The sequence below is a fragment of the Momordica charantia genome (assembly GCF_013281855.1).
Source record: "Momordica charantia cultivar OHB3-1 chromosome 11 unlocalized genomic scaffold, Mcharantia_2.0 BLBB01000011.1, whole genome shotgun sequence".
Taxonomy (NCBI): domain Eukaryota; kingdom Viridiplantae; phylum Streptophyta; class Magnoliopsida; order Cucurbitales; family Cucurbitaceae; genus Momordica; species Momordica charantia.
In genome coordinates, this window is record NW_028275159.1 from 14,564,531 (window position 1) to 14,566,688 (window position 2,158).

At 38.0% G+C, this 2,158-nt stretch overlaps 1 protein-coding gene across 1 annotated transcript; it reads left to right on the top strand.

The window, feature by feature from the left end:
* Positions 1-668: 668 nt before the first annotated feature.
* On the top strand, positions 669-1,255 carry LOC148208165 (uncharacterized). Its single transcript, XM_088120133.1, has 2 exons — positions 669-799; positions 958-1,255. Exons 1-2 carry the CDS (start codon positions 669-671, stop codon positions 1,253-1,255), a joined length of 429 nt encoding a protein of 142 aa, XP_087976259.1.
* The last annotated feature ends 903 nt before the right edge of the window (positions 1,256-2,158 follow it).

Genomic DNA, 2,158 nt, shown 5'->3' on the forward strand with positions numbered 1-2,158 from the left:
AGTATTTTTAAGCTAGTTAGCGATTTCCTGACCAAATAACAGTGACTAATGATTATAGGAATAAGAGTTATTCTAGTATAAGATTTAGTTGAGAACGTCTCAATTCAGTGAAAGAGTAGTTGTTTGCTCTACAGTAGCTATTACTCTAAATCACTGAAGCGTCATTGCTAAACAATTTTGTTAGGGTCCATGATTACTTTTGCTAAAATATGATTGAGTTTAAAGAATATAATGCATGAAACTGATATAGGTTTGTTTCATCAGCATGTTGAATCCTATCATTGCTCTCTTATCCGCCAAAAATCTTAATAGCGAGAATTATAAACAATGGAAATCAAGCCTAAACATTATACCGTGATAGATGATTTTAGGTTCATTTTGTAAGAGGAATGTTATCAAGCTCCTGCACCAACGCCATTGTGGCGGTGCACAACGCCTACGATTGCTGGATCAAGGCCAACGACAAGGCCAAGGTCTACATCTTGGCCATCATATCTCATATGCTTGCCAAGAAGCACGAGAACATGGTCACCGCCAAGAAGATCATGGACTCATTGTAGAGCATGTTTGGACAACCGTCCTCAAAAGCTTGACATGAAGCCTTTAAGTTCATCTATAACTCCCGTATGAAGGAAGGCTCGTAAGTGCGAGAACACGTTCTCAACCTGATGGTCCACTTCAATGTGGCAGAGACGAATAGAGCTGTCATAGACGAGAAGAGTCAAGTCAACTTCATTCTGGAATCTCTTCCGAAGAGTTTCCTACAATTTCGCATAAATATGGTTATGAATAAGCTGGAGTACACTCTTACCACGCTCTTAAACGAGATATAGACCTACCAGTCACTTACGAAAAATAAGGGATAAGGAGGGGGAGGCGAACTGTTGCCACCTCCAAAAGGTTCCACCAAGGTTTGACCTTTAGAACTAAGTCTGCGTCCTCTTCTTTTGGAAGTAGGACTTTCAAGAAGAAGAAGGTTGCTGGTAAGGGACCCAAACTTGACTCTGCTGTTACCTCTGCTAAGAAAGGCAAGGCCAAAGTTGCAGACAAGGGAAAGTGTATCCACTGCAATGTGGACGGGCATTGGAATTGTAACTGCCCGAAATATCTGACTGAAAAGAAGAAAGCCAATGATGGTAAATTCGATTTACTTGTCTTGGGAACATATTTAGTGGAGAATGATGACTCCTCCTCGATATTAGATTCAGAAGCCACTATCCATGTTTGGTTTTCATTTCAGGGAATTAGTTCCTAGAGGCAACTTGAAGTCGGAGAAATGACTCTCAAAGTCGAAACTGGAGAAGTTGTCTCCACTGTGGCAGTAGGAGAGCTTAAGTTGTTTTTAGACAATAAATCATATATTTTATTATATAATGTATATGTTGTTCTTAAAATTAGGAGGAACTTGATTTCAATTTCTTGTCAATTAGAACAATTGTATTCTGTTTATTTCTCGTTAAATGAAGTGCTCATTTATAGAAACAGTGTTAACAATTGTTCTGCCAAATTAAAAAATAACTTATATGTGCTAAGACCAACCGTAACTAAAGCAATTTTAAATACTGAGCTATTTAAAAATGCTAAAACTCAAACTAAAAGGCAAAAAGTTTATCCTAAATAAAATGCCCATCTTTGGCACCTCAGGCTTGACCAGACTAATCTCAATAGGATTGAGAAACTAGCTAGTTAAGAGCGGTATCCTGAGTGAGTTAGACGACAATTCTTTACTAGTATGTGAATCATGCGTTGAGGGTAAAATGACTAAAAGATCCTTTACGGGAAAGGGTTATAGAGCCAAAGAATCTTTAGAACCTGTACATCCAGACCTTTGTGGTCCGATGAATGTTCGAGCTCGATGAGAGTATGAATATTTCATCTCTTTCATATATGATTATTTAAGATTTGGGTATCTTTACCTAATGCAACATAAGTCTGAAGCTCTGGAAAAGTTCAAAGAGTATAAGATTGAAGTTGAAAATTCATTGGGTAAGTCTATTAAAATACTTCGACCAGATCGTGGTGGTTGGTACGTGGACTTAAGATTTCAAGACTATATGATAGAACACGGAATCGCTTTCCAACTCTCAGCACCTGGTACACCACAACAAAATGGTGTGTCGTAAAAGAGAAACAGAACCCTATTAAAAATGGTTCAGTC